We start from the raw sequence: 27134 nt of genomic DNA, 5'->3' as shown, positions 1-27134 counted from the left end.
TGACATGTAGGTTCTAATCTCTCAAAAATGGCAAAAAAAAGATTATTTCTTTAAATGAAAATATGTTGGTTTAGCTTCAGAAATCGCTTGGTAAAAGAAATTGACCATTTTCAGTATTAACAAGATTTTAACTAGAAAATGGGCACCATGCATAGGACTGTGCAATCTAGGGGACTATAAATGCATTCCTTACACAGAATGTTAACAGCAGGTTCTAAATTGTTTAATATTTTGCATCATGAAACCATCCATAAAAATAGTGGGTGTGATGTTATGATTATTAAAGTCACAAGAATTAAAACAAAAAAAGATACATTTGGCATTAGAAGACAACTGAAAGCCCAGTGTAAAAATACATAAAAATTCAATTAAGCATCATTTGTAAAATTAACAGTTTGCTGCATATTGTCAAATATCAATGTCCGCCAAGTGTAAAGTGTCTGCAACTATTACCATCACCCTCACTACCAACATCTTGGACCCCCAGCAGGGTGTTTGTGAGTCACATAACAGAGACCATTCATTTGTATCAAGATAGCTGAGCAGTTTCCACCCAGGTTTGGGACTCGCTTATCAGATCATTGTTTGCTAAATTCCACAAGCATTTTATCATTAATGTGAGAATGAATAGCAAATCTAACCAAAGGCTTTGTCATCAGTTAAAGGGTGTTCTTATTTATTTATTTTTTTTTGCCATATATTCACACACACGGTAGACATTAAAATGGTATTAGAAGCTGTGTTCTTAAGTGAAGTATCTTTTGTAAACTCTAGAAATGTATTGTGCTTGTCCTTGCGGTTTAAAATAGGTTCAAACGTTAAATCAGAAGCCTTAAAACTATTTTAAACATTGTATGCTTTGGAGCTGCAAAGGTTTCAATTTCACAAAATATTCCTTTTGCATTTCTGATGTATGTTTGTAACAGCCAAAGGAGACTGAAAGTAATAAATTTGGTCAGATTTTTATGATGATTGCCCTTTTGATTAGTATACCCTCCTGTTCACTTTGTGAGCTTTGTGTAAGTAAGTGGTTTATGGCAACATTGCCTTTCTGTTGAAATGTTTTGAAAATGCCAGGAGGTAAATATAAAATAGATAGAATTTTATTTGTCCCCATGGTGACATTTGGCTTTTTACAGAAACTCTTTACATAGATACATAATAAACAGATAGATTAATATGTAGATAAATATATACATGCACACTTTGGTATAAACACAAGAATGACTGTAAATCAAGAAAATTAAAAGGAAAGAAGTTCTGACATGGCAGTCACAGTCGTAATGAGGCATTATGCAGACATATTGCTGTTGGTATAAAAGAGCCCCTGCCGAATAGCTCATTGGCTTAAAAGTCCTCAGTGTTCATGTGTCAGATAGTGGATATGAAGCAGTGTTCATAATGGCACTCAGTTTTGTTTTAATTCTCTTCTTTACTAATAACCTCCATGAAGTACAGAGTACATCCCATAATCAGGCCCGCCCTTTTAATTAGCTTGTTGATTTGTTGTACCTCTCTTGAAGTGATGTTACTGGACTGGGCACACCGCAGTTTAGAAAATCACACCAGCCATCACAGAGTTAAAGATGATGTGAGTAATGTCACAACCCACATTAAAGGAGTGCAATCTCCTAAGGAAAAAGAGCCTGCTCTGCCCTTCCTTACATAGTTCTCCAGTGTTATAAGACCAGTTCAATCTATCATTGATATGGAACCCTAAGAACTGGTAGGATTGCACCACCCCTACATTTGCTTCTTGAATAGTGACTAGACATAGAGGTTGTTTGGTGCAGCAAAAGCAAATAACCAGTTCCTTGCTTTTGTTGATGTTAAGCTGCAGACGTTCTTTTCTGCACCAAGAAACAAATTTCTCCACCTGACTCCTATACTCTTGTCTCGCCCCCTTACCTATACACAACATACGTGCAGAATCATCTAAGAAATTCTGCAAGTGACATGACCTGGTGTTTTTTGTTTTTTTTTTTAACTATAATTATAATGAAAAATAAATTGCTTGCAGTTTACCAAAAGATCCCCTTATGTTAACTCTGGTACCTTGAAGTTACCTCAGCAGTTGCCTTGAGCCTCACTGCAACTAAAGGCTGCAAATGTTCCTCTTTTGTCTGTGCATTTGTGTCTTCATCCCTTCATATTCAGTCTGTTGGAGCTTCTCACCAGCATATTCTGGCTTATAAGGACGTTAGGATCTTGGGGAGATAATGGAGTTGGTGCAATCAAGAGATGGCAGCAGATGGAACAGAAAAGAGGAAAAGTCTAAGATAGCCTAGCCTTCCTGCACAAGAGAGAAGACAGGCAGCAGAATATTGGGTGATTATCCAGAAACATGTATCTGAGTCATAGTGAATAAAACAAGTAAGGATTCTAGCATTAAAGCCTTGTTGGAAGTGCTTGTTAGCTTCCACTAATGCTGAGGGAAATGTCAAACGGCATAACAAAGCAGTGAAGAGAGCAGGAACAGGTCAAGGAAGAGAGAACCAGGGAGAAGTCCAAAGCCCAATGCTTTCAGAATCAGCGCCTGTTTTATTTTTTCTTTTTGAATTGCATTGTTTGAGGACTGGTATGTGGTCAAGTTACAAGAAGTAGCAGCATCTGATCATAAGGCCAATGATAGACACAAACAACATGGCCACAGACATGCAAAATAAGCACGAAACAGTGATGCCAAAAGGAAGAACTAGTAACAACATAGTGTAGTAGAATAATAATAAAATATACAGACGGGTACCATCCACCCATCCATCCTCTTACGCTTATCCGAGGTCAGGTCGCGGGGGCAGCAGCTTGAGCAGAGATGCCCAGACTTCCCTCTCCCCGGCCACTTCTTCTAGCTCTTCCGGGAGAATCCCAAGGCGTTCCAAGGCCAGCCGAGAGACATAGTCCCTCCAGCGTGTCCTGGGTCTTCCCCGGGGCCTCCTCCCGGTTGGATGTGCCCGGAACACCTCACCAGGGAGGCGTCCAGGAGGCATCCTGATCAGATGCCCAAGCCACCTCATCTGACTCCTCTCGATGCGGAGGAGCAGCGGCTCTACTCTGAGCCCCTCCCGGATGACTGAGCTTCTCACCCTATCTTTAAGGGAGAGCCCAGACCCCCTGCGGAGGAAACTCATTTCAGCTGCTTGTATTCGCGATCGGTTGAAGGAGGGGGTACCTTATATTAAATACATCTACAACAGTGCAAAATGAGAAACACTGATTGAAAAACTTGGAATACAAGATTACAGTTCAGTGATGAGGCTAAATGTGTCCTCGTCTTCATAGTCGGGCATAGCGCAGGTATAAAATGAGAGCTCATTTGTCTAAATCCAGTGAAAAAGTCCAGCAGCAGTCACAAAGCAAAGTACAGGCAGCTGAGGAGTTGTTTTAAAATGTCAAAATCACACAAAAGTGTGTACACATTTTTGAAAGAACATGGATAACACTCTTACAATATTCATGCAATCTTAAAATGTGGATCAGCAGTCGAGATAATTCTTGACCTGAAAATGGATATATTCTTTCTGTTTTAAGGCTTTTTTCTTTTCACGTTTGACCTTTTTAAACATTTTAACCTGAAAGAACAGGCTCAGCATTTTTTGATGATCTTTTTTTAAATGCCTCACTTGAGAATAGGGATGCTCCTATTAGGATGTTTTTTAAAGGCCGATCCTGATCACCAAATTCATGTTACTTGATTGGCCGATTCCGATATTCCTTTATCCTGTAAAAAAACATTTTACACAAAGCTACTGCATACCCAGACGCATAGAAGCCTTATGTTCTATATTAAAGTGTTACCTTCGGTATTTTTGTAAGTAAACTATAGAACACAAGTGCTAACTGATTATTTTTTATTAACAAAATGAAATTCTGTAGCTTTATTTTTCAGTGACCATAAAAATACTAAAATAAAATTTCCCTAAAATACATACTTTCACTAATCTATACAGAAATATTTATCCATAACACACATGGCATAAAAGAAAATAAAATCCTTTTTATAATGTACATATTGTTTTATTTTTTTCTGTAATGTACCAATCTAAAACAAGGCTTAACTAAAAAGTAGTTTTCACCGTTTCTCTAACCAAAAATGACATCTATTTTGTGAGATTTTTGAGACCCTGACATGCCCCAAACTGCATTGTGCACCGACACCCTGTTAACACAGGCAGAGATTGGTTGTTCACCACCACAGGTTTACTGGCTCACCGTGTAATGCGTCTATTAGCCGATGGTTGATGCGGGGAGCATTTCAAGCCAGCTACTGACTGACCCGGCCTTGCGCTTGCTTTCTGTCTTCTCTCTTGTGCAGGAAGGCTAGGCTATCTGTTCTTTTGACCTGAGAAGGGTGTGAATGCAGGATGGCGTCATTGTCACAGCTTGAATGCTGCATGTTTTAAGTGACAGCTCCTGTTTGAATAAAAGCTCTGAGAATATTCTGTCTTCACAAGATAAACTCCCACAATCAATGAATTATTATTAGCAATTAAGCACTGCTTAAATATACATATACATGTACTTGTAGGTTGTACTCATTAATTGCAATTCAGCTTTTCAGCTGTTCATATATGCATTTACCATACTGTATATATATGTATAAGCCAGACATTTGTAATTGTTGAGGTGTAATTATAAAATATGGATTACCATTTTGATTATGTAGTACTTGATTCTTACCAAAACATGTATACTGTACTATGTGACATACAGAAATAAATTAATAAGCACAGTAAGAATCTAAAAAAAAAAAATTAAAAGCTGCAAGTGTATCAAATGTTTGTAAGTTGTTTATCAAGAAGACACAAGACTAATATGCTTAACCGGTCTTAAGTAAAAAATACATTTTGCTGTTAAGCTAACATGCCTATTGTTTACTAAGCAGCAGCTTCACCTTCTTCATCTCTCCTTTTAAAATGTAAGCTGCTACACTTAAAACAATCTTACTGTCCAAACTGAAATAGTGTTCATTTTAGTTTAAAGGACAAAATGAAAAGGTCTGAATTCATTAAAGAACCTTTTCTTGTTGTTTGTCTAAAAGCACGGGAGGAGTTCTCCAATTCAGTTCTCTGTTTTTGTCCGCTTTCTTAAATGTAAAGGGTTTTTTTTTTTTTCTGAAAATCATCCAATTTAGATTTAAGAACATATTTTACTATGGCAAATTAATGCATACAGTAATTGTGGGGGGGAGGGTTCAGTTTGAAAAATACCAAACATCACCTTCAAGCCAACATACACCTGCACCCATCAGTGCATTTCTCCAGCATACTTTCAATTTTTTAATTGATGAACTAATATAGTTTTTAGATTTTCATTTGCCTATAAAACAGTTTTCCCTAATATCTTTGTTTTTTGAATTAAGGATTGTTTTAGCTTTTGAGTATATTTATATAAAATAGTGGTAGTGCACTGCCAGCTCACTATTTTAGCTAACACTGCTAATTTTAAACCTGATTCATAAAACAAAAAGTGTAAAATTAACAAAACCCAGTATCACGGAAGGAATTACCTTTCTTCAGCAATTTCACTTAGAAGTTGCCAGAAGGAAATTTTAATATTCTAGCATGATTTTGTAAATTTCCACTAAGGCCTGATGGGTGTGCCAGAAATGAGAACATTGAGATGCATCTCAGGAGTCACAAAAAAGAACGGAATAAGAAATGAGACCATTAGTGGTACGACAAAGGTGGGAGACATGCATATCTAAGAAAGTAGAGGACAGTAGGCCGAAGTGGTATGGACATGTGATGAGCAGAGGCAATGAGTACAGGGGAAGAGAAAATGAGGAAGAAGTCGATGGACAAGCCAGATTTGAAGGAAAGGGGAGGAAGGAAGTGTGGGTGCCGAGCTGCATGGAGAACGTTGATCAAGCACATCAACCACACACAGAACTGGAAAAAGATGGAGGGGGAGAAGACAACAGAAAAGCTGAATATGGTGGAGTCGCCTACAGATTTTTATTTTTTTCAGGGAAGGCAAATGAAAATGAACCTTTTTAAATGAGGGCTGGACTGATCCTTTTAGAAGAGTTCTAAACTGTTCACTTAAATAGAAAGCAAGGTGACATTTCATTCTAATTTATTACTAACTAGACAGTAACGGGCGCTAGAACAGTAGTGCATTCTCTTTGATAATTTTTTTTACATTCCTTTTCCTGTTCTTCTATAGAACTATTTGCTCTTCGGAGTCTTTTAGCGTTTTTCTGATGCTCATTTTCTTTTTCTTCTTTTTTGGGTGGCATGTTGTTAGTAGATAGTCACAGTAATACAGGCTTGTACGTCCGTAATATTTTCTGTTACAGTAATACTGGCTTGTATGTGGCTGTAATATGCATCACTGTATTGTGTGCCTTTAATTTTCTCTCGCAGTAATACTGGTTTCTATTTCCGTAAAATACGTGTAATTTTCTCTGACAGTAATACTGGCTTTGATATCCGTAATATGTTCTGTCACAACAGTGGACAATCAGCAGATTCTCCCCAGCAACTGATGTAATGTGTGGCGTGTAGTTGATAATCGTGCCTGTGCCGTCTCTCCAGCAAGTACTGTGCAGTTCCCCAGCAAGTATTTTAATCTGTGCTGGCGTGCAGCTGATTATTGTACGTGTGGCATCTCCCCAGCAATGGATTTTATGTGCGCGAAAATAAATCTACATTTAAAAGTCATCCTATTGTAATATCATGAAAATTCGTATATTTAGGAAAACCCCATCAACCACTGACACTTTACTGGGCCAGGCTTCTTAATCGCAAATCTGAAATCCTCAGAGTGAACACTTGCACAACAACAAACACTAATCCCACCTCTTTGGGGAAGCTGGTCTCCGCTTCTCAGTACCCGATTGGATTTTTCTTGCCTTATGTTTTAGGTCTTCCCTCATTTCCAGAAATCCGATTAGATCGGCCGCGTGATATTTTATAGGTCCCGCCCTCTCTGTCTTGTGTGACGTGTCAGGCGGCCTTTGAAGCATCACACCGTGCCCCGCGCAAGCGCACTTCACCAGAAGACGCACACAGGGGTTTTATTAAAGAGGATAAATGAACAAGTACTTCATAACCAAAATGGTGTAAAGTGTGACTACAGTGGAGTTTTGCTTAGTTCTTTGATATAATGAAGTTAGCAGAGAAGAGGCTTCATATTCTTAACTTTATCCAAGATATTAATTCTAGGCAAAATGAGGTTTGCTACCCACCTATTTCTTTTCTTGTGTTTAAAATTTAGACGCTGAACACCTCTCTGAATGAAGGAGGAGAGCAGGATTCCCAAGTCTGTGTTGTGCTCGAGTCTGATTAGGAAGGAGTGAAATGGAGAACGGGAGGGAGCACCTTGAATGGAGTCGGCTTGTATAATGTCAAAGCTTTCTCGGAGTTCTCCTTTTCTTTTGTCTCCCTTAGAATTTACCCCCCACAGGCCACACTGGAGACCACACTGTGAAGAGCTGGCGTTTGGCAAGTGCAATTTTAACTTGGATGTGTACAGCATTAAAAAAACATTACCTTCTTTAATGAAATGGCAGATTTTTAAAAATGATTTCCCAAATTCTGGACATTTAGAAGCCAATATGTGTTTTTTTTTTTTTTTTTTGTAAGCACAACCAAATCTGCAGTTTTCCAACACCATGAAATGTTTTAATTTTATGATGGCATCTGCTGCTGTGTTTTAAAGAACTGTTCAGTGATTCATGGTCGGCTCAGTTCTAACGCACACTGTGAAGAATGAGGTGTAGACAATACACTTGCGATGTGTCATTTGTGTTTGAAATACTTTTACGTACGGACATTTAAAATATCATCGTAAGCAGTAAATGATGGATGATGTCAGTGTACAGCATGCATGGTGCCATCTTGGATTATTTGGGATATCCTTGATATGGAAGATCAATTGGAATGAAATTTTGTTATAAAACATTGTCCTTTTTATTTTTAAATATATTAAACTTTGGAGGAGTTCCTTTTTTTTTTGTACAGTTGATATGAGCATCAAGCAGTTTGAAATGGATTTAATGGTACAGTACATATTTAAAGCCGAATGAACAAACATGCTGTGAAAGTTCTGTTCAAAACTTTTAACTGTTTTTGCTTTACAGAAACCCTTTTTTGAAAAAATAATGGATAAAGTAAAATTCTGCTGCAGAAAAGAAGTGTATAACTGTTGTCTAATCGGTTAAAACAAACCTATCACATTCTTCTTTATCTCTGGAATCATTTCTGAAGTGAAAATTTGAGCAGGGATGAGTTTTAAATCCATCAGACAACAGGTAATGCAGACACTCAAGCCTAGGAACAGATGAATGGAATGGAGAATAAAATGTAATATTTGAAAGAAAAGGAGAAAATGAGATGTGAAGCTTTGGTAATTCTGTTTCTTGCCTAGCGTTGGGAAAGTGGAAACGGCTGCTGCTCTTGACCAATTGCAGTCAAGGAAGATGATCTGAAGTCTTGGCTTCTACATGAATGGCTCTTGATGTATGGTAGATGAAAAAATGAAAGCTTCGGAGTGTGCTGATAACCATACCTTACAAAAGAATTCTTCGCATCTTATCTATCTATCTTTTAGAAACATGTCCCCCTTCAAATTGTGTGTTGGCTGATAACGCTCATCTGCCCATAGGCTTGGCCAGCTATGTGATGAATGCAGAGCAGATGTTTAGTCAGATGTTGGGTTGTGCTGCATTAAGTGACTACATACAGTAGATGCCGATGGCCAAACAGGTTTTAATTTTTACATGTATAAATGTGCTAAAACATGCTCATGAGTAATCTAGAATAAACTTAGTTGGCTATTAAGAGAAACCCTAATGTGAAAAGTAACCTTGTGTTAACTTGAAATGGAAGCCTTTGTAATGTGGCTTACTCTCTGTGTCATCCTCTCAATTTTTATTTTTACCATTTGTCCCCTTTCTTCACAAGTTGAGTACAGCAGACCGTATTGGCAGATTGTCTTAGGGTTTTTATTTTTTAATTGTACATTTGTTTAGTAGTTCAGCCAATCGATGAAGTTGGTTTTTTTTTTGGTACTCGCTGTGCTGGTCATCTAAGTAGTCAGCATGGAACTCGGCAAAAGTGTTTCCGAAGGGTTTTTACTCATGTCCGCAACATGGCCTTGTTCTGCCATAGTATACAAGTGGCTTTTATGTTAAGTAGAGAATCCTCATTTGTGCCAAGGAAACATTCTTACCATTACACTGTCGCCACAAGCATGTTCCACTGACACAAAGGATCCATAGACTCTTGCAAGGTACACCAAACTCTACCACAAGTGGCTGCAAAAACAGATTCAGCAGAGCCAGAGACCCTTTCCCAGTTATCCTTTATCCAGTTTTGGTGACCACATGCCCAGTGTAGCCTGATCTTCCTGTAATGTGGTGTGGTTTGCTGCTGTAGTCTATCTCCTTCCAAGAATCGACATGCCACGCGCTCAGAGCAATCCTCTCCATTGCTTTTTTAGAAATGAGGAGTCCAATAGGATGATGGGGTTGAGGGAAATTCTCTTTAGCTTACTTACTGACTTGGTAGCCCCTGGTTTGTAGTCATCCTTAAGCAGCTCTTTTTCAATCCAGAATTGAACTTTAGGAGTGTCAGTACTTTGCAACCCAAAGAATCTTTTCAGTGATATGCTTTATTAATCGCAGAGGGGAAAATTGTCTTTGCATGACCTTTGGGGGTCAGCTATTGTACAGCACCCCTGGAGCAATTTTTAAGATATTTACTTGCTTTATTGGAACAGAGTAAGATGTTACAGTGGTGCTAGTACAATTACAAAGGTTTCTCTAATAATCAACATTACAACATGATTAATTAAGGATGTGCTACTTTAGGACAATGGAATTATGGCTGCCTAACATGGCTTTACTGTCATATGCGAATAGTAAATTGTAGCAATAAAAGCCAGTTGAAACATTAGGAGTTTATTGGCTAAATCAATGTAATGGTACCCTGTTGATGTATCGCTTTTTATCAAAACTGAACATTCTAGGTTGATTATAAAATTTTGAACACAATTTTATGTCGGTTGAAGAGTAGCATAATGAAATACTTTATTGTAGGCTTCCCACTTAAGGTAAGATAATCACAGTAGGAAAGGTTATGCCTGGTGGTAGACCTGCAGCAGCAACTCTGCAATCAAAGGATGAGTGGCCAGAGGAGGTGGTCTGCACTCCAATGGCTCACACGCTGGAGGGCTGCAGGTTTTCTTTCAGCTATTTTCTTCATTTGTAGCCCACAGGCAGCAGCTGACCATGTGCTCAAGGTTTCTTTCTGTATTAATTTTCTTGTCATCTACCCTACAGAGTTCTGTTCTTTGTTGGCCTTTAAGGACTTGCCCTTGAATGTTAAAGATGGTGTGGGAAGAGTTGAAGACAGCAGGGGAAAGCAGAAGTAAATATGAGTCATTGGTGAAGGCTCCTGACCAGTGAGCCCCACAGAAACAGTTGAGGCACACCAGCTAAAGCAGCAGCCATTCCATCTTTATTTTACACAGCACCTTCCTATTGCAAGGGCAATACAAAATAATTTGTATGAAAAGAGTACAATGTATGTACAAATAAACAACAATTAACATTAATGAGATGAAGAGAATAAACGTCAGTGCAACAGCATACTGGTGTATAACAGACCAAAGAGCTGGAAACAACAGAGGGGACTGAGTTTTTACCCAAAGTATTTGGAACGGCAAAGTGGGAAAGTTGCCGTTGAATGGTCTCGATTGATCTTTTATCAGTAACACTGCACCGTTACTCATGATGATCAGGAATGCTGGTACAAATGGTTTGGTTTGTCAACACAATGGTCTGTGTCCATACGGGTGCGTGAATTCTGAGACCTAAACGATCCAAAACAGTTCACCTGTGCTCTGTTGTAGCCAGCAGGTCATCTTTCCAAGGTTAAGCACAGCTCACTTTTAGGAGTGGTATCCCCATACAACGGGGTATACTAGAAGTGAAAGCAGGTAAAGGGACTTGCTCATAGAGCCATTCTCGGTTAGCAGTCGGTTATGGGGATCAGCCTGACCACTTGCTGGTAGTTGCAGAAATGTCTGAAATTGTACAAGATCTTGCAACAAAAGAATCTTAACACTTCTTTAAATACTGAACACGTTAATTCAAAACAACAGGGTTATTATAACCTGATAATGTCATGCTGCAACATTCATTCAAGTGTCCACATATCTTGATTAGACCCCCTTTAAAGCAGATCGGGGATTCTAAAAAAGAACAATGGGCACAATTTTGCCCAATGAGGATTTTCATTTAATGAGAAAGCAGTGGTCAGTTTGGGCACATACATAAGTTAACGTTATATACACTAGATTATTTTGTAGAAAATAAAATCAAATTTTTTTCAAAAAAAAAAAAAAAAAGTAGTGAATTAAAAGATAAATTCACTATAAAAAGAGAGAATTAGAGAAATATCCCAACAAGCCCAACATCTTTCTGGTGCAGGTAACTTCTCTGAACTGTTTTCCACCAAGGCTGTGTTGGTTTGAATTAATCCTTTCAGTAGCTTTCCAAAAATTCCCCTTTTAATTTCTCCTCATATCGTATTTTGCGAATAGCACTATTGATGGCACCAATGCAGACTTTCCAGTCTTTTCCATCTTCACTCATCTGTAAATAAGGAAATCGTCCTTTCAAATACTCTGCAAAAAAGGAAATATGAAGAAAAATAATGAATAGAGAAACCATAAATGTACAATTTTGTCATGAAATTCTGAATTCCCTTGAGTGTTAGCATTAGCGGATTTCTATTCCTATTTCTAGCTGATAATTATGAATATAAAGCAAAGTAAACAATTTACAACCCAAGAACATGTACAGTATGAAGGGTGTGGAATTATGTTAAAAATAAACACGACTGAGGACAGAAGTCAAGGCAGCGCAGCGAACACAAAGATTTAAATGAACTGCACTGGGACATTATTTAAATACTGAAATAAGATCTTAATTTTCATTTAATTTGTTGGGGACAGGTCCTCTGGACTTTGCTACTTGACAAAAGGTGGCTTTCAACCCTCTGATGAATACTGAAGAGTATATATATATATAAAAAATATTTATTACAGTGGTACCTTGAGATACGAGTGCCCCAACATACGAGTTTTTTAAGATACGAACCGTCACTAGGTCGATTGCTTGCCTGTAGTTACGAGCCAAAATTCGAAATACAAGCCATCAAAGAGCTTGTCGCCGCACATTCCGAGGAACTGGCGACGGAGGAGTTGACAGAACTACAGTCGCGGCAACATACGGAGGTTCTGCAGGAGATCGGTATCGTGGAGGAGGTTACCTCATAAAGTGAGATAAAGGAAGTGTTTGCAACGTGGGAAAAACTTTTGAACTTTAAAGAAAAGAAACACCCTGAAAAAGTTGTAACTGATTGTGCAGCAGCGCTATTTAATGACACTTGCCTAACTCATTTCAAAAAACATTCTAAAGGGGAAGACTAAACAAAGCTCCTTGGATAGATTTCTATTGAAACACCTTGACGATGAAAGTGAGGAAAGCGTGGCAAAAAAAAAAACTAGTGAAGAAAATTAAGTTAAGCAAAAGTGAAAGATAAAAATATTGCAATACGCTAATCGGCTTCGCCAACATCTGTTTATTTCTTGAGATTCTCTTTTATGTATTAGGTTTTATTTTGTTGGTATACAATATTTGTTCATTATAAATACATTTTTCTTATGTTGAAAACATTTAACAAAAAATTGGGGTGGTTTTTTGGGGGCTGGCACGAATTAATCTCATTTCAATTAATTTCAATGGGAAAAATTGATTTGAGATACGAGCATTTTGACTTACTTGGTCACTTACTTAGCTTGGTCACAGAACACATTAAACTCGTATCTCATGGTACCACTGTGGTAATTTTGAGCTTCATGGCAAAGGCTGTGAATACTTATGTACATGTGATTTCTCAGTTTTTTTATTTTTAATAAATTTGCAAAAACCTCAAGTAAACTTTTTTCACGTCATTATGGGGTGTTGTGTGTAGAATTCTGAGGAAAAAATGTATTTAACCAATTTTGGAATAAGGCTGTAATATAACAAAATGTGGAAAAAGTGATGCGCCATGAATACTTTCCGGATGCACTGTATGTATGTATATATATATATACACACACACATTATATATAATATGAAAGCTCAGGAATAAAAACTGATACATGATTCATTTTCTCCCTTTGTGGATCTCCAGCTGCAAATATGCAAACTGTATCACAGACCTTTTCTTCTGCATTATTATATATATATATATATATATATATATATATAAAATAAATAAATACAGTTAGGACCATAAATATTTGGAGAGAGACAACTTTTTTCTAATTTTGATTCTGTATATTACCACAATGAATTTTAAAGGAAACAACTCAGATACAGCTGAAGTGCAGACTTTCAGCTTTAGTTCAGTGGGGTGAACAAAACGATTACATAAAAATGTGAGGCAAATAAAGCATTTTTTTAACACAATCCCTTCATTTCAGGGGCTCAAAAGTAATTGGACAAATTAAATAACTGGAAATAAAATGTTCATTTCTAATACTTGGTTGAAACCCCTTTGCTGGCAATGACAGCCTGAAGTTTTGAACTACTGGACATTACCAGATGTTGGGTTTCCTCCTTTTTAATGCTCTGCCAGGCCTCTACTGCAGCGGCTTTCAGTTGCTGTTTGTTTGTGGGCCTTTCTGTCTGAAGTTTAGTCTTCAACAAGTGAAATTCATGCTCAATTGGGTTAAGATCAGGTGACTGACTTGGCCATTCAAGAATTTTCCACTTCTTTGCTTTAATAAACTCCTGGGTGGCTTTGGCTGTATGTTTTGGGTCATTGTCCATCTGTATCATGAAACGCCACCCAATCAATTTGACTGCATTTAGCTGAATTTGAGCAGACAGTATGTCTCTGAACACCTCAGAATTCATTCGGCTGCTTCTGTCCTGTGTCACATCATCAATAAACACTAGTGTCCCAGTGCCACTGGCAGCTATGCACGCCCAAGCCATCACACTGCCTCCACCGTGTTTTACAGATGATGCGGTATGCTTTGGATAATGAGCTGTTCCACGCCTTCTCCATACTTTTTTCTTGTCATCATTCTGGTAGAGGTTGATCTTGGTTTCATCTGTCCAAAGAATGTTTTTCCAGAACTGTGCTGGCTTTTTTAGATGTTCTTTAGCAAAGTCCAATCTAGCCTTTCTATTCTTGAGGCTTATGAGTGGCTTGCACCTTGCAGTGCACCCTCTGTATTTACTTTCATGCAGTCTTCTCTTTATGGTTGACTTGGATATCGATACGCCTACCCCCTGGAGAGTGTTGCTCACTTGGTTGGCTGTTGTGAAGGGGTTTCTCTTCACCATGGAAATGATTCTGCAATCATCCACCACTGTTGTCTTCTGTGGACTTCCAGGTCTTTTTGCGTTGCTGAGTTCACCAGTGCTTGCTTTCTTTCTTGGGATGTACCAAACTGTAGGTTGTGCCACTCGTAATATTGTAGCAATTTCTCGGATGGGTTTTTTCTGTTTTTCGCAGCTTAAGGATGGCTTCTTTCACCTGCATGGAGAGCTCCTTTGACCGCATGTTGTCTGTTCACAGCAAAATCTTCCACATGCAAGCACCACACCTCAAATCAACTCCAGGCCTTTTATCTGCTTAATTGATAATGACATAACGACGGACTTGCCCACACCTGCCCATGAAATAGCCTTTGAGTCAATTGTCCAATTACTTTTGAGCCCCTGAAATGAAGGGATTGTGTTCAAAAAATGCTTTAGTTGCCTCACATTTTTATGCAATCGTTTTGTTCACCCCACTGAATTAAAGCTGAAAGTCTGCACTTCAACTGCATCTGAGTTGTTTCATTTAAAATTCATTGTGGTAATGTACAGAACCAAAATTAGAAAAAAGTTGTCTCTCTCCAAATATTTATGGACCTAACTGTATAAAGATATGTACCAACATCTCCAGTACCACAATAAGACCCCTTTCTTTACCTCCCATCTGTTTTGGTCCCACCACACCCTCCTGCCAGTGATCAATTCTTTAAGTTGCCTCCTGATTCTAAACCCCTTAGGGTTCCTGCTTGAGACGAGTGCTGGGTGCACTTCTGGAATACAAAACAAGTGGATAAAAGTCCAAGGCCTCTAAGTTCTGATGGCCTCTTAAGATCACTACATCAGGTTACAGGACCAGGGGCCTCATGTATAACGCCGTGCGTAGAACTCACACTATAACATGGCGTAAGCACAAAAGCGGGATTGTGCGTACGCACAGAAAAATCCAGATGCAGGAATCTGTGCGCACGCATACTTTCACGTTCTTCTACTACATAAATCCCGATTTGCGTGAAAAGTAACGCACGTGCACGCGCCTTCTGTCCCGCCCCAACTCCTCCCAGAATTACGCCTCTTTGAATATGCAAATCAATATAAATAGCCTTCTGTGAAAAGACAATGGGAAACGCACGGGAGAAAATATAAGAATTTCAGCGAATACCAAGTGGAGGCAAATGAAAAACGTACTATTTGTTGGTTTAAACAGTGGTATAATCAACAAAAGGAAGCTGATCGAGTGACAGAGTGTCGGAGAAACTCGAAGGCTCAACTTCACAAAGTCGCACAGTGCCCGAAATAAAAAAGAAATCACATATCAAAGTCGCCGTGAAAAAGCGAGTCGTAGCCCACCGTCTGAGTGTCATATGAAAGCTTATTAGGGTACAGACAAAAAAAAAGGCACACAGTGGGGAAAAAAGCACGAAATGTCAACTTTAATCTTGAAATTTCCACTTTAATCACGTAGTTTATTTTGCCATTAAAGTAGAACATCTTAAACTTCATCTTAAAATCGTTTAATTTACTAGTTTCTCAAATCCTATTGTAACTAAAGTGGCATGTTAAATGCTTTGTTCTGTATTTGATCTTCTATGTGCTCTATGTGTATGAATCACTACCTGCTTTTTAAACGGGCTTTCTCTTTCTCCGACAGGACGCATAATCCATTACATTCGTGATATTACAGCTCTCTGAATAATTAAAATACTGAGATGTATACGTGATATCTTTTTCATGATGATAGGAATGAAAGCAAGTTATTAAACATGGGAACACGGTGGCGCAGTGCTTGTTCATGTCTCACGCAAGAGGCTTGCTGCGCCATGCGCAACCTTCAGTTAAATAATTTATCACAGCAGTACTGTCTCTTTCAAACGTACTAACCTCCAATTCCTGTCCTTACTTTTCTTTCTCCAAAAACTCAATCGCCACACAATAAGCTATGTAATAGACGTGAAGCCATCTGTAAGCTTAGAACTTCGATTCTTCAAAACTTTTAAGGAACATTGAAATATCTTAGTAGTACGTGTTTAATTATTATATCCGTCAATCTTTCCAGTGTCGCGTCAGCACCAGCAATAATACAGCGCAAGGCAGGAACAATTACTGAACTAGCTAGCGCTGCGGCATCGTGTCCTCACATGTTTAATTATAAACAATACAGATTATTTAAATGAAGTTAAAGTTTTATCTGTATAATATAATCAACATGTTTTGCTGCATTTTGTCTTAGAAATGAATACCGTCATCACATGTAAATACGCGCTTTATAAAGTGGCGCAGGTTGTGCAATATTATAACTGTAGTGCAAGTTTACAGTGGGGTAATTGTACTTATAAGTCCAAATATTTCTACAAGGAGCACTTGATGGACTGATTTAGTGTGTTTAGAGTTCTTGGGATGAAGCTGTTTCTAAACCGCGAAGTCTGTACAGGGACTAAAGCGTTTGCTGTGGCTCAGGCAGCATCTGCTTCATGCTGTGTACCGATAATTCTCTTTCCAATCAGCTGCTGCTGTGATTTCCCACTCAGATACAGTAATATAAATACTCCGAGTGGTGCAGTGAGAGTAATATGGAAAAAGATGATCTGCCATGGCAACCCTTAACGGGATCAGCTGAAAGAAGATGCAGTGAGAGTTACAACGCTAAAGCAGTTATGGTATGTGGAATACTATGGCTATTCCCTGGACCATTATATTGCTACAGGTTAATTACAATCAGATGCATTACACTAATAAACAATATGCAGTTAATTTCAGTGTATTTATAAAGCCGCGCCAGGAATGTGGATTTAAGAAAGAAAGAATGATCACACAGGAACAGTAGCACTGCTTTGACGCTGGGTGCCGCCAGTCTGCAAAACCGGGCGGATAAATTGCGTACGCCAAGGAATGAGTTACCGTGGAAATGTGCGTGGCTTTACGCCAAGTTTAGGTTTTATACATCGCGATTTGAGCGTGGAAACGTTCGTACGCAACATTTCTGTGCGTACGCACCGTTTATACATGAGGCCCCAGGTCTTCTTAAAAATGGCCAGACAGTTTGAGACTATGTGCGGCACACAAACAATTTCTCCCACCGGGCCACCCAGACCTTCTATAAGTAACAGGGTCCCACTTGTGACAAAGACTCTGCCCTGCTTCCCTCCCACATGTCTTCAATGGCATTTCAATTCTGTAGCTGCAGGTTTTTATTCCAACCAGTTTCACAATTGGTACAACTCACTTTTAAATAGTCTCATTCTTTAGTGATTGATCTTTATTTTCTTATTCCAAAAAATGGTTCACTTTCGCCAAAGCCTTGAATACTTCATTTGATTTTGCCATTTTGTTTTTAATTCACATTTTTCTATAGAAACTGCTCCCTTAAATGTAGCCATGTGTTGACAGCATTGCATGCGAAATGACAGCAGTGTCTCACTAACTCGTCTACTCACTGGTAAGAAACTTCTCGATGAGCAGACCAGTAAGCGTGGCACTGAAGTCATTTAAGGCATCTGCCCAACTCATTGCTACTCATCGGCATTTGGAAAGGATTATGGGAGCAACTCTCCTGAAATAGGATAAGGCACTGTAACATTAGGCAGCTTTTCAGTGGTAGCCTTTGTTGACGTAATCTTAGTGAGTCGGAGGCAGTCTGCAATGGTGCACTCCCATGAAGCTAGTGTTCTAGTCGGACATCCCCAGTGGCTCACTCTTTAGATATAAGGGGGCTGTGTGCGTGAGAGAGCTGATAACCTGTGAATGCTCATTCAAATACAGAATGCAGTGATGAGGAATTTTAACTCTGGTGTTTTGGACCTCACAAACACAAGATCAGCTCATCCATCTGATAGCTCATGTTGTATAGACCAGGGGTAGGCAACGTCGGTCCTGGAGTGCCACAGTATGTGCAGGTTTTTGTTCCAACCCAGTTCCTTAACGAGAACTCAATTATTGCTGATGAAGCACATATTGCTTAAGTGACATTTTAATGCTTCATTTTAGTGGTCTCGCTTGTTAAGGTTCTCCAACCTTAATTGCTTATTTCAATCTTAAACTGCTGCATTCTGTGTTTTAATTGCTCCTTATTAGCAATAAGATGTAAAACAGGGGTAGGCAATGTCGGTCCTGGTGAGCCGCAGTGGCTACAGGTTTTCATTCAACCCAATTGCTTAATTAGAAACCAATCATTGCCAATCTCAGACCTTATTTAATTTTATGGCTTGTTAGTCTGTGCAATGTAAGGCTTTTATATCGTAGATTTTTTTCCTTTCCAAGGATATCATCCAAATGATTTGAAGCCTAAAACAGATCATTTTCAGTCTGTCACATTTTTCTATTAAGTGTTTTATTAAATCAAACCGTGCATGATGAACACACACAGATGTAATTGGAAAAAAGCTAGCTGGAGAACTGCTGGCTGCTTTGTCTTTTACATCTTATTGCTAATAAGGAGCAATTAAAACACTGAATGCAGCAGTTTAAGATTGAAATAAGCAATTAAGGTTGGAGAACCTTAACAAGCGAGACCACTAAAATGAAGCATTAAAATGTCACTTAAGCAATATGTGCTTCATCAGCAATAATTGAGTTCTCATTAAGGAACTGGGTTGGAACAAAAACCTGCACATACTGTGGCACTCCAGGACCGACGTTGCCTACCCCTGGTATAGACCATGACATAATTTGGGGAGGGGGCTCTGGTCAGACAGCATGTTATTAGCAGTATTAAAAAGTGGTTAGCACAACTGTGTTGGAAAATCAGTTGGTAAAGTAGATATGGGCAGTGGTTTTCAGCCATTTAAATTGACATGGTTAGGCAACAAGAGCAGTAACTGCAATCGGCAAATTTGACATACCCCATGACTAGAAGTTGAAAAGCATGACATCAGCTTAGATAAAAAGAAAATGGCAAAAGAAACATGAACACTTAATGCAATGGCAAAGAATGCAAATATTAATAAATTTCCTAGAAGTATTTGTAGGCAGATAACTAAAAGAGATCAATTAAAATTGCAAAGGAAGCACGGATTGTCAGTTTGGTTGGAATAAAAACTTGCAGCCATGGAGGTCCATCAGAACAAGTGGTCTAAGGCCTTAGCCTGTTTCTCCCTCTCCAGCAGGTAAACACTAGGTCATCTCGTCTTCAGAATAGTTTCCTTACAAGTCACAACTCTTCCTCTCATGTACTGGTGTCCCAGCCCACTGCCATTCTTGGACACCAGGTACACTTACCTGGCACACTGCCCCTTTCTCAAGCAATGACTACTGCTAATTCACACTTCCTCTCTCTTTTTGCACCTTGCCATCCCTATCATATATCTGCCTTGCCCATCAAACAAGCAACAGGAGCAGTTTAAAGTAGAACATACTTGAGGCTTCTTTAACATAGACATGTGATTGCAAATTTCAAGTGTCGTCCTACCTCGGAGTGCCCCGATTGTGTTGGGATCAAGTGCCGCTGTGCCCCGGTCTTTTATCCCATTCACATTACTCTTCACTAGCACTTCTTTTGTGAAAAGATACTTGATAAGAAAACGTGCGATGAGCTCTGGCCTTTTTCTCAGGTTGGCTTCCTGAATTATAGTTTGGGCTATTTTGACCTTTCTTCTTGGATCACCCAGGTATGCTGTGAATAGCAATAACAAACAATACATTAATTTATAATAAAGTCACCACACTTTACTGAAAGCATACAAGCATGACTAGCTATGCATCCTGTGAAACTGTGCAGATTAATTTGGGGGTCAAGGGGAGCTGCAGTCAATGTCATTAGGGCCAGAATCAGCTCAGGGCAGACACAAGCACAGACACCCCCCCACCAACACCCCCCCATTCACTGGGACGCAGCCAACTTAAAGACACCCATTAAACCATAATGCACTTTTTGCATATGGGAAGGAAACCTGGAATATTCAGAGAAAAATCCCAGTGGACAACTGGGAAAATGTGTGAAATCCAAAACTTCGGACAAGTCAGTACTGACGGGCTGGTCAAACCAGAAATGTATTCTGGTCTTTTAATCTGCCCACTGCTGCTGCAGCCAGGCCACTGTGAGAGTTTTCTAGTCTTATTTTTTATTTATCTTAGTTGAGAATTTTACCGTAATGATTGTTAAAGTGACACATCAAATAACACTGGTGAAATTTAGAATTTAAACTAGTGTTAAGTTTTAACACCTGCTACCACAATGAGCACTGCTGTGTCAAGGATCCAACATCCTGAGGTGTCACCTTGAGCTCAGTTTTTATTTGAGTAACTGGTTTCCTAACATGCACCCAAGTGCTGCTGGGAACAGTCTTTGACCCCAAGACCTGAATTGATTTGGTGGAGAATTATCTAACTATTGTAAAACAGTGGGATAGCCAACGCCCACCCCAGCACAACTGGGGCTCTCTCATGGACAAGCCCTAACTTAGGGTTAGATTTGCATAATTTAATAAACATAACGGCAAGTTCTTAAGACTGTGGGGAGAACTCCATACAGAAGGCCTTTTGGTGGGATGTAGCCCAGTTACAATGAGGCTTATTGTACAAAGTGTTCAAGTATTCCCCCCGTGCACATGGCTTATCCTGTTATACGGCAGGCCAACTAACAAGACATCTGCTTCCCAAAGCAAGGCTATGATAAATAAAAGAGAGGATGCTCAATCACATTGTGCAGCTCATAAACAACAACTGTTTCATCTATGGGGTGGTACAATCATCTTCACTGGCTGCCCACATCCTCCGTAGTCTTTGAATTCTCACCCTGACAGTTCACAAGTTTCACACCTCATTTCAGTTCTACTTCCACAGTCTGAAGATGAGCAAGTTCAGTTAGCAGGTGACTTTAAACTGGCTTTGTGTCCTAAGTGCTCCCCAGAGTGGACTGGTGCCCAGATGGAGTCATGCTGTGTCCATGAAGCACATTAAGGAAAGAAAATAGTGATAAATGGATGGCTTTAATTGCATTTGAACTGTGATAATTAAATCACTCAGCAGGTCACTTAAATCCCTGATCACTTAACATTTTAAAGTACTGGAGGCTGCACTCAAACTAACAGTGAAGAAATGTGAACATCTAGACTTAATTCTTATAGTGAATAAGACCCAACTGTGGAGTGAACATCCTAAGCACTTAAAACTGACAACTTCCATCTTAAAGTGCTGAATAAAAAAATGCACTTATTTGTTGACATTTATCATTCCAGTTCTATTAATCTAGTGTAGAAAGAATAATGGTCATCTGACAGGTTACAGTTGGGCCCATAATTATTCAGACAGTGACACAATTTTCATAATTTTGGCTCTATACGCCCCCCACAATAGATTTGAAATGAAGAAATAATTACATGATTGAAGCATAGGCTTTCAGCATTAATTCAAAGGGATCAACAGAAATATCGTATGAGCCATTTAGGAATGACAGCCATTTTTAAACATGGTCCCCCCAATTTCTGGAAGTATTTGGACATTTGACTGACAAGCTGTTCAATAGCCAGGTGGGAGCAGGTCCCTTGTTATTTCATTAACTAGTAAGAAGGTAAAAGGTCTGGAATTGATACCAAGTGTGGAATTTGCTTTTGGGAGCTGTCACTGTGAAATTTCAATGTGAGGTCCAAAGAGTTGTCCATGCAAGTAAAAAAACAGTCCGTCACTAGGTTGAGAAAACAAAACAAACCCATCAGAGAGATAGCAGAAACACCAGGAGTGGTCAAATCAACCATCTGGTACAGTTTTAAAGAGAAGGAACACACTGGTGAGCTCAGCAACACCAGAAGGCCTGAACAATCATGGGAGGCAACTGTGCTGGATGAATGCAGAATTCTTTCTTTGCTGAAGATGAACCCCTTCACAACATTTTGCCAAACCAAGAACACTCTCTGGGAGGTAGACCTCTCATTGCCAAAGTCTACAATCAAGAGAAGACTTCATGAAAATAACAATAGAAGGTTTAACACAAGGTGTAAACCACCGGTAAGCCTCAAGTATAAGAAGGATAAATTAAACTTTGCCAAAAAATACATAAAAACAAAGTTCAGGTTTGGAACAGTTTTCTTTGGGCAAATGAAATTAAATCAATATGCTCCTGAATGATGGATAGAGAAGAGAAGAAAGGGTTCATGATCTGTAGCATACCACATCATCTGTGAAACATAGTGAGGGCAGTTTTATGGCATGGGCATACGTGACTGGCAATGGAAGCGTGTCACTGGTGTTTATTGATGATATGACTACTGACAAAAGTTGCAGGATGATTTCTGCAGTGGACAGGGCTATACTGTCTGCTCAGATTCAAAACTGAAAGGGCAACGCTTCACAGTAAAGATGGACAATGAACCAAAACATACTATGACAGTAAACCAAGTGCTTTTCTAGGCAAAGAAGTGGAATATTCTTCAATGACCCAGTCAATCAACTGACCTCAGTACAAATGGACATGCATTTTACTTGCTGAAGACAAAACTGAAGGCAGAAAGTCCAACGAAAAAGCAGCACCTGAAGACAGCAGCAGGAAAGGTCTGGCAAAGCATCACTAGGGTTGGAACCCAGCACTTGGAGATGACCAGGGGTTCCAAACTTCAGGCAGTCAGTCATTGGCTGTAAAGGATTTTCAAGCAAACACTGAAAATGATCCTTATATTTAGGATTAATGTTAGTTTGTCCAAATACTTTTGAGCCCCTGAAAATGGGTCATACAATGTTTTTGTTAAATGCCTTAAATTAAAACTGAATGTCTATACTTCAAACACATCTTGATTGCTTCGTTTCAAATGTATTCTCGTGGTGCACAGAGCCAGAATTATGAAAATTGCATCACTGTCCAAATACTTCTATAAGGTTGAAGTGAAAAATAAGTCTATTTGGAAAAATGTTTCCATATCAGACAGCAAAACTGCTTTTTTGATAGAATAAGATGTGTCATCAGCACCACACAAGAGCAGTTGATTTTGCTTCCTCCACCTAAATTCAGTTTTATTTAAACCTCAACTTTGTGCAAACATTATGAATTTACCTTTTTTCATGTATGTACAATGGCAATGTGGACAAAAATATGATTGCTTTACATATGAAACCATGAGGGGAAAAAAACTGATAAATTGAACATTAATCAAGAAATTGCCCCTTTATTATTTGCAGAAGGGTGGCGATTGCTTGAAATACACTTTAAAGAGTCACTTAGGCCTTTTGTATAAATCAAGTATCAATCTGGCTACTTTAAATTGTGGGTAATAACTATCAGATGTAAGAATCTATTCTAACTCGCCGTTATACAGGGGTTTGCTAGGTTGAGGCCGGCAGTGGCATGCATGCTACCTTCCAAATACACTCAATATTTTTCAAAAATACCTGTAATTACGCCATGGCAGGATCACAGGTGAAGGTCAACAGACAGCACTTACTTGTAGTGAAATCCCCAAATCTTTTCTCTGTGTTAAACCAGTATTTTTGATTTTGCCCCCTTCATGTTAGTTTAATGAACTGAATTAAAACAGTAAACATAACAGCAACTTAGACTGAATTTTATCTGAGTAAAGATCAGCTTGGAGTCCATCTGACCCTGGCTTGCTGTCACTCCTTCACAATTTTACCTGAGCTTTGAATTTTCTGAGTCACTTGGTTAGTTTTTGATGCCATATGAACTTTTATTTCAAATACCATAACAGATGATCCCTTTACATCAATGAATGCTGAATTTTTGGTAAAACTGCTTAGATGCTTATATATCAAATGCCCATATGAATGGTTCCTGCCAACGTGTGTTTCACTGGTGCCGTCGTTTTCTTTTTCCCCCTTGTGTACATGCTGAAGACACTTGCACTCCTGTGACATTTGGCTCAGACTCGTTGAGCTCAATTTTCCTTCATTAGTAAAAATTGGCCTTTGACTTTTGCTGAGGATTAGAGTTTTCATGTGCCTGTGTAAATTCATAATGAATGGTTTAAACTTCATGTACTTAAGAAATCTTCCCATTTTCTAAACTTTGTGCTTTGTAAATAAACTGTACTGTTAAAGTGAAGTAAACTGTGAGACACCTGTGTTCAAATCACACTAAATAATACATTTTAATTAAAAAATATTTATACTCAGGAGATGCAAATCTCTATGCCTTCTCACAGTAAAATACATAAAATTATTTAGCATACTATCAACTCTGAATTCCTTTTAATATATCTAAGACTTGGGTGGCATGGTTGTAGGGCGGCTGCCTCACAGTAAGGAGGTCAGGGTTCACGTCCCAGGTCCTGCTTGTGTGGAGTTTGCATTTTCTCCACATGGGTTTCCTACCAGAGTCGAAAAGCATGTACTGTAGGTTTGGTGGACTTGCCATGCCAAACTGACCCATGGATCTGTCTGTATCCGTGTGTTCACCCTGCAATGGGCTGGCACTTTATCCAGGGGTTGTTCCTGCCTTGTACGCTGTGCTTGTTGGGATAGCCTGCCTCCATTTTTCCAGCGACCCTGCTCAGGACAGACTGGATTTGGAAGTTGGATGGATAGATATTTAAGATATCATCCTTACCTAGTTGTGTCTTGCATTCCATGACATTACCATTATATTTTAATAGTACTGGTATTATAACATGTACAGACTACAGTGAAATATACACATGCATTTCAAACCAACACTTAAAGCATCACCACCCTTCAGCATCATGACAAATAAGAATGTATTAAAATATATAATGCTATGGGTTTATGGCCTTTTCCTGTGGTGTCAAGATGGTAAAGACAGTCTCAGATTACAGATCCCCATAACAGTATAAACATATTACTGCACTGATGTATGCACTTCTACTGATTCAATCTGGTAAAAGGGTGTTCATGATTTTTTAAATCAGCACATCACAGTGGATTCTGCGGAGGCAGAGGAAAGGGCAGAGCCTACTTCGCTGTGTTCCATATATGACTTCATCTGTGTTTGCTGCTACCTGCTATAAATTATTTTTCTTAGTCTGTACAGTTGTGATTAAAATAAAAATGCTGATGGGATAACAAGGTTGGAGATGGAGTGACTGAGAGGAAGAGGAGGAGAGGTTGGGAGCAGGCACTGATACAGGCTGAAATGTAAACTAAAAAGATCTGCTGTATTTGTGTTTTAAGTGGATTTAAATATAAGGCAAGAGCAAGTATTTCACATGAAAGCTAAATAAACTATTCTGTAGAAATGATAATACAACTGTAGTCATCATGACTTAAATGCTCTTTTAATTCATTTACTATCAAAATTCAACAGCAACACACAACACCTGAAAACCGATGAAATCACACACACATACAGTGCATCCAGAAAGTATTCACAGCGCATCACTTTTTCCACATTTAGTTATGTTACAGCCTTATTCCAAAATGGACTAAATTCATTTTTTTCCTCAGAATTCTACACACAACACCCCATAATGACAACGTGAAAAAAGTTTACTTGAGGTTTTTGCAAATATATTAAAAATAAAAAAACTGAGAAATCACATGTACATAAGTATTCACAGCCTTTGCCATGAAGCTCAAAATTGAGCTCAGGTGCATCCTATTTCCCCTGATCATCCTTGAGATGTTTCTGCAGCTTCATTGGAGTCCACCTGTGGTAAATTCAGTTGATTGGACATGATTTGGAAAGGCACACACCTGTCTATATAAGGTCCCACAGTTGACAGTTCATGTCAGAACACAAACCAAGCATGACGTCAAAGGAATTGTCTGTAGACCTCTGAGACCTCGAAACCACCAGGACTCTTCCTAGAGCTGGCCGGCCATCTAAACTGAGCGATCGGGGGAGAAGGGCCTTAGTCAGGGAGGTGACCAAGAACCACATGGTCACTCTGTCAGAGCTCCAGAGGTCCTCTGTGGAGAGAAGAGAACCTTCCAGAAGGACAACCATCTCTGCAGCAATCCACCAATCAGGCCTGTATGGCAGAGTGGCCAGACAGAAGCCACTCCATAGTAAAAGGCACATGGCAGTCCGCCTGGAGTTTGCCAAAAGGCACCTGAAGGACTCTGACCATGAGAAAGAAAATTCTCTGGTCTGATGAGACAAAGATTGAACTCTTTGGTGTGAATGCCAGGTGTCACGTTTGGAGGAAACCAGGCACTGCTCATCACCAGGCCAATACCATCCCTACAGTGAAGCATGGTGGTGGCAGCATCATGCTGTGGGGATGTTTTTCAGCAGCAGGAACTGGGAGACTAGTCAGGATAAAGGTAAAGATGACTGCAGCAATGTACAGAGACATCCTGGATGAAAACCTGCTCCAGAGCGCTCTTGACCTCAGACTGGGGCGACGGTTCATCTTTCAGCAGGACAACGACCCTAAGCACACAGCCAAGATATCAAAGGAGTGGCTTCAGGACAACTCTGTGAATGTCCTTGAGTGGCCCAGCCAGAGCCCAGACTTGAATTCGATTGAACATCTCTGGAGAGATCTTAAAATGGCTGTGCACCAATGCTTCCCATCCAACCTGATGGAGCTTGAGAGGTGCTGCAAAGAGGAATGGGCGAAACTGGCCAAAGATAGGTGTGCCAAGCTTGTGCCATCATATTCAACAAGACTTGAGGCTGCAATTGCTGCCAAAGGTGCATCGACAAAGTATTGAGCAAAGGCTGTGAATATTTATGTACATATGATTTCTCAGTTTATTTTTATTAAATTTGCAAAAACCTCAAGTAAACTTTTTTCACATTGTCATTATGGGGTGTTGTGTGTAGAATTTTGAGGAAAAAAATGAATTTAATCCATTTTGGAATAAGGCTGTAACATAACAAAATGTGGAAAAAGTGATGCGCTGTGAATACTTTCCGGATGCACTGTATATATATATATATGTGTGTATGTTTGGTATCATTCTT

At 39.2% G+C, this 27134-nt stretch overlaps 2 protein-coding genes across 7 annotated transcripts in view; one reads left to right on the top strand and one right to left on the bottom strand.

Moving 5' to 3' along the window:
* LOC114650281 (uncharacterized) overlaps positions 1 to 9899 on the top strand; it is a 91601-nt gene extending 81702 nt beyond the window's left edge. For both annotated transcript variants that reach the window (XM_028799811.2, XM_051927113.1), the window contains exon 11: positions 7219 to 9899. In XM_028799811.2, the coding sequence (XP_028655644.1) occupies positions 7219 to 7290 (72 nt within the window). In that variant the 3' untranslated portion in view covers positions 7291 to 9899. The remainder of the gene's footprint in view (positions 1 to 7218) is intronic.
* A 1490-nt stretch (positions 9900 to 11389) lies between these two features.
* Positions 11390 to 27134, bottom strand: part of LOC114650282 (BEN domain-containing protein 2-like) — a 106911-nt gene continuing 91166 nt past the window's right edge. For 4 of the 5 annotated variants that reach the window (XM_051927117.1, XM_051927115.1, XM_051927114.1 and 1 more), the window contains 2 exons: positions 19731 to 19934; positions 11390 to 11634 (listed from right to left, as the gene is read on the bottom strand). In XM_051927117.1, coding sequence (XP_051783077.1) covers positions 11492 to 11634; positions 19731 to 19934 — 347 coding nt within the window. In that variant the 3' untranslated portion in view covers positions 11390 to 11491. The remainder of the gene's footprint in view (positions 11635 to 19730; positions 19935 to 27134) is intronic. The other variant, XM_051927119.1, reaches the window with a different exon arrangement.

This window comes from Erpetoichthys calabaricus, chromosome 4 (genome assembly GCF_900747795.2).
Source record: "Erpetoichthys calabaricus chromosome 4, fErpCal1.3, whole genome shotgun sequence".
Classification (NCBI taxonomy): domain Eukaryota; kingdom Metazoa; phylum Chordata; class Cladistia; order Polypteriformes; family Polypteridae; genus Erpetoichthys; species Erpetoichthys calabaricus.
The sequence above is the reverse complement of the archived record's forward strand: the minus strand, read 5'-3'. Positions and strand labels throughout refer to the sequence as shown.